The 5,000-nt window shown below is 39.9% G+C and overlaps 2 protein-coding genes across 2 annotated transcripts in view; both read right to left on the bottom strand.

Annotated features, from left to right (window-relative positions):
- Positions 1-2,997: 2,997 nt before the first annotated feature.
- LOC138035534 (uncharacterized) lies at positions 2,998-3,783 on the bottom strand. Its single transcript, XM_068882190.1, has one exon. The coding sequence runs from the start codon at positions 3,781-3,783 to the stop codon at positions 2,998-3,000; it is 786 nt and encodes a 261-aa protein (XP_068738291.1).
- Positions 3,784-3,956: 173 nt separating this feature from the next.
- The window catches only part of LOC138035533 (uncharacterized), a 1,308-nt gene continuing 264 nt past the window's right edge, over positions 3,957-5,000 (bottom strand). Inside the window, exons 1-2 of the mRNA XM_068882189.1 lie at positions 4,881-5,000; positions 3,957-4,811 (exon numbers count right to left, since the gene is read on the bottom strand). The exon at positions 4,881-5,000 is cut by the window's right edge and continues 264 nt beyond it. Coding sequence (XP_068738290.1) covers positions 3,957-4,811; positions 4,881-5,000 — 975 coding nt within the window. The remainder of the gene's footprint in view (positions 4,812-4,880) is intronic.

The following is a 5,000-nucleotide window of genomic DNA, read 5'->3' as shown; positions in this document are numbered from 1 at the left end:
AAGTAGTAATTCACCAACCTGTTTTCTTTGTAAGTGGCAATTGTCAGCAGAGAAACTGACTTGCCACTCTGCTGACTATAAACAGCTCCCACGCGAGGTACTATACCTATTAACACCTGAGCTCTACCAAATGGAACCATTTGGGAATGCACATACCTTTACAGCCCATATAATACAGTACCAAGGGATAAAATAATTTGTAGGTGTTATGGTTCAATTTTATCCTTGGTGTAAATTTTTTTTTCAGATTATTAGTCTATGAGCCAGGGAGCCAAAATTGGCCATTTGGTACCACTCAGGGGGACAAAGGCTAATGTACATCAAAATGTTGCTTGATATCCCTAGTTTATATTTTTGGGTGATAGCAGTGTATCTGGTACAGCTATATGGTGTACAAAGCGTTTTTTACCCCTCCCGCCCTGGCTTGATTTTTCGATTCAAAATCATCACACTTTTCAATTTATCATCAAGTTGAGACATGTAATTGATGATGGTCAAAAAGCTCTGCTTTGAACAACTTACATAATTCTACAATACTAAAACACATGTTAATTGACTCATTTGTGAGCTGTATTTAGTCACGTGACTGATAACCGGATCAAAGTTCAAGAAGTCAAATCATGGTATTGCTTTCATTCTTAATTCTTGCAGTAAACGTTTCTTCTAAATCAAAATACCACTGTTGTCATCTCAAATGACTTGCTTTAATATCAAAATTGGTCATATTTACATTTTTACTCCATTATATATGACTTTCTTGCTAGTTTTCAGTCTCTCTCTTGCAAAATTTTGTGACAGAAAGACTAAATCAACATACAGCATGTACAAGTGACTTACAATGACATTTCTTTCTTTCTTTTTTTTCTCTATTTCGTTCTTAGCTTTTTCCTTTTGTTCTCCCTTTCTATCTATTAACATGGCTTCAAAAACAAACATTTGTAACTAATCTTCATCATCAGTATCATCTGAGTCATCTGTGCCATCATCTGAATTATAAAGATCAATTTCCTTATCATCTTCAACTTGGTTTTGGCATTCTTTCAGAGTGCAAATGTCTGTACATTTCAGACCATTAGCCAAGCAAACACAACTGGGAAGCTTGCAGGACCTTGTGCAACGACATGCAAGTAGCTCTAGGACTGCACCAGGAGCGGGTTTTTCATCCATCCAGTCAAACTGAAGTTCTTCTCTCTCTTCCACTTGCTGCAGTTTTGATCCCATGCTGGCAGGACTTGGAATTGTAGGATGTTGTTGAAGACATCGTTTCCAAATACCCGCTTGATAGTTAGCGCGTAAGGTGTGTTTTTGAAGGGAATCTTTGCACGGTGGTAGCTGAAAGGATTCCATCTCGCCATTCTTGGAACAGAAGAGACTGTAGCGCAAAGGATTCACTTCGGTAGCTCGAGATGAATAAAGGTCGCAGGTGAATTTCTCTATGCGGTTGAAGAGGTCAGGTGGAAGTTGCCATTCTTCGCCCAATCTAGAGAAAGTTTCTTTGACTTCTGCATCATCCCTAAGTATCTTTAAGGCTTTTGCTTTTCCCTTGCCTGCAAATGCACTTACGCTATCACAGCCTGTAAAAGCGTGCACACCAATTAGACCTCTGCATGTGTTTTCGCCAAGGACGGTTGTGATTTTCTTTATGTCAATCAGCTTGGTGCATGTTTTGGAGCCACCCTTCTGCAAGATGGTTGTGTTCATGGTTCTACAGAATGAAAGTAGCAAAACAAAAACATCTGTGTCTTCTGTGACGACAATGACAGCTTGATGACCCTCCTGGGCAGCGTGTGAAGCATAAAGAAAAAGCCGCGTGTCAGCTTCTTCATGTGAGCTAGCCAGCTCTGGCACCTCCTCGACACTTTCTCCTATGATCTTCCAGCATTTCTCTTCGCTTGTAATGAAGATAACCTTTCTTTGGCGTTGCAGAATTTCCCTGTATTCCTCTTTCTTGAACTCATTTGCAAGAAATCGAATCAAGCTGGTCTTGTTCTTCATTTCACTGAGAAACCTCCTCCACTGTCGGATTATCTGTGTAGCAGTGATGTTTGCTAATTGCACCCCTTGAACCTGCCGTCTGATACCTCTCTCGACATTCTTGATGGATATTTCTCTGTACGTATCAAACACAATGTCAATTCTAGTACTTTGTGGTCCACCTTCATTGAAGGCCATGGTAAAAAAACGTGCTTGCAACACTTCCAAATGTGGTTTGAGTACTTGCAACATTGATATTCTGTACGAGGTCCATGGCATCTATTATAGTTGCTGCATTCTCTGGAATTCTTTGCACTAGGTGTTCGTTCTTCTGTAGTTGTGCTGCTAATGCCGCCTTGTTGGTCTTCCTTGGCAGACCTTCTGGTGTTGCTAGAGCCCAAGGCAAAGGACCAATACTATGCAAAAATTTGGTTTATCAACGGAGTTGATAATGTAAATTGACCACCGTACAGAGATTCTAAAAGCTGACGTTTCAAACGTTAGCCCTTCGTCAGTAATGTAAGTAAATCCCAGTAAATAAGACAATCACAACATATTGTGTAATTTTTTTAAACCACCAACGAAATAATTGATTCAAGAGATTAAGGCATTTGAGAAATTGAGGCTAAAAGGTTCTGTGTTATCTTACTGAAGGGTGACAGCTTTTGTTTTGAGTTATCAGGAATTAGAAATAGAGGTTTAAGGAAATCAAGATTCAACTGTAATTCCAAAAAAACAAATTAAAAAAAACATTACAAAGAGAGATGGGAAGCAAGAAATTGCAAGTCAGTGCTAAATAATATACATTAATGAAGCAAATCCCACTGACAAGAGAAAAAAGCAAGGAATAAGTAAATAAATAAATAAATAAATAAATAAACTGCCTTCATTCCGCTTGTTAAAATACAGAATAAACGTTACAGTGAGATATAAAAAAATAGTTTCTTGGTAGCTCATAAACATGGACATGGCAAAACTAAAAAAAAAGTCAAACATGAAACAAAACAACATGTAACAAATAAATTATCTGTTTATACTCACTGTTTGCAGTTCTTTAATGGTCTGCTTCAATTCTGCAACTTTTTGACGTAAACCCCGAATGCTTTTTTTTGCATCCCTCAATTTTTGAGACTTGGAGGTACATTTCTGGCAATTGGCTCTGCTACTGGCAGGAGTTGAAAATGGATGTGTGGAACTAGTCGAAGCAGTATCACTTGCAGGGCTCTGAAAATCAACATCTGAAAGAGTTGGAAGGGACATGCAAGCTGACACACTGATTGAATCTGAACGGGTTGAGGTGGGTGTTGTGCTGATGGTAGGACAGGTAGGATTAACAACTGTGCTGCTGGAGGTGGTTGAAGCAGAGCTGGTGAATGTTCCTGTAGTAACCGTGCTGGTGATGGAAGGAGAATTGTCCCTCTTCTGGACATTCCAGAAGTGAATGCCAGTCAGTTTGACATCGTCTGAAGTCCTTGTGTCTGTTCTTAGTTCATGATCAATGACAGTGTTTTGTGAACTTGTAGAAGGCCCTCCTTCAGAACGTCTAGATTGAAATAGCTGTCTTTTAGCTTTCTTTCCCTCTGATACACTTCTGTCTTTTTCGAAAGCTGTGCCCAAATCCAACCTCTGTCTTTGTGAGTGGGAACATATGGAGCAAGTTCCATCTGTTAATAAGCACTTAATGACTGGTCCCAAGGGAAAGAGTGAGTTTTGTTCCCCCGAGACCTCAATGTTCCCCGAGGCGAAGCCGAGGGGAACATTGAGGCTCGAGGGGAAACAAGACTCACTGTTTCCCGAGGGGCCAGTCATTAAGTGTTTTGTTATACCTCCCAACTCAAAATATAGAACAATACACGGATGTTTGCTTACGACTTTATTGCAAAATGTTACAAATCCCAGTAATTTGCATACAAAATAAGTCACAAATCGTACCTGTTGATTCAAATCACAAAAGTTAAAACTTCGTTGAAAAGAAATACACCTCATTTATAATTGAAATTCATAGTAACTTGACAATTGTAAAAGGCACCAGATGCGAAAGACACGCCATCATTTCTGAGGGTAGTTTGCTGTGCAAAGGCGTTTTGCTCCAAAGAGGGAGAGCCCGGTAAAGAGTTGATGTTAGGCAATGGAGAATTAGTCAGGGAATCAACTGCGTGTTGGAACTGACTTGAGGTTAACTCAAGATCTTCGTTGTTTGTTGGGAGATTCATTACTGGCAGAACTGCACGATCAGCAGTACAAGCTGCACTTAAGGCATCCGAGATTTCACTCTGTTTATTCTCCGGCAGTCTTCGAGAGTATGATCTAATACTAGATTCGGATTTATATCCAGAAACTCTCATGATATGACGTGCTTCAAAGTTTGAGTGGTCTAACAAGGTGACAGCTGTGGCTCGAATGCTGTGGTTTGTATATTCCTGAGACAAGTTCGCATTTTTAGATAGAGTTTTCATGAATGTCCCCAGCGTATTCTTTCCGAGTGGAGCCATGCAATACCATACAGGATTGTCATTTGAAATAGTTTCTTTGCGCCTTTGCCAGAGACATTCGATGTCGGGGTTTAACTTTGACAAATAGAGTTCAAAGCATTCCATAGGACAGAGTGCACTTTCAGGTTTCTCGTACATACAACCATCACATGACGTATCGTAAGGAGAGTCATCAGCGCGGTGATTTTTATCCAGCTCGTCTTCTTTTTGGTAAACATATTTTCTGCTTTGAGAATCAACCGCGACTGCAAACGTTGACTTTGTATGTTCGCGTAAGTTTTCTCGGCCCCTTCGCACCAAGAAGAAAACAATGTCAAACAAACATTTGTAAAGAACATCTATTGGCTGTGTAATGTCGAACGAGCTTTAAAGCTTTTGTAAGTCAGTTTTTGTTATTTCAGGATGATCATTTACCTTCGCCTTGCCCAGTTTTTTCAGTTCTGTCGTTACAGCGGAAAATGCTTCATTGTCCGTAGAAAACGCTTCATCGTCGGTAATTTTTAAGCCCTTTTCCTGTTGCAAGTACCTGGCAAT

The sequence above is a fragment of the Montipora capricornis genome, unplaced genomic scaffold (assembly GCF_036669925.1).
Source record: "Montipora capricornis isolate CH-2021 unplaced genomic scaffold, ASM3666992v2 scaffold_419, whole genome shotgun sequence".
NCBI lineage: Eukaryota > Metazoa > Cnidaria > Anthozoa > Scleractinia > Acroporidae > Montipora > Montipora capricornis.
Note: the sequence above shows the minus strand (reverse complement) of the source record. Positions and strands in the feature narration are given on the sequence as shown.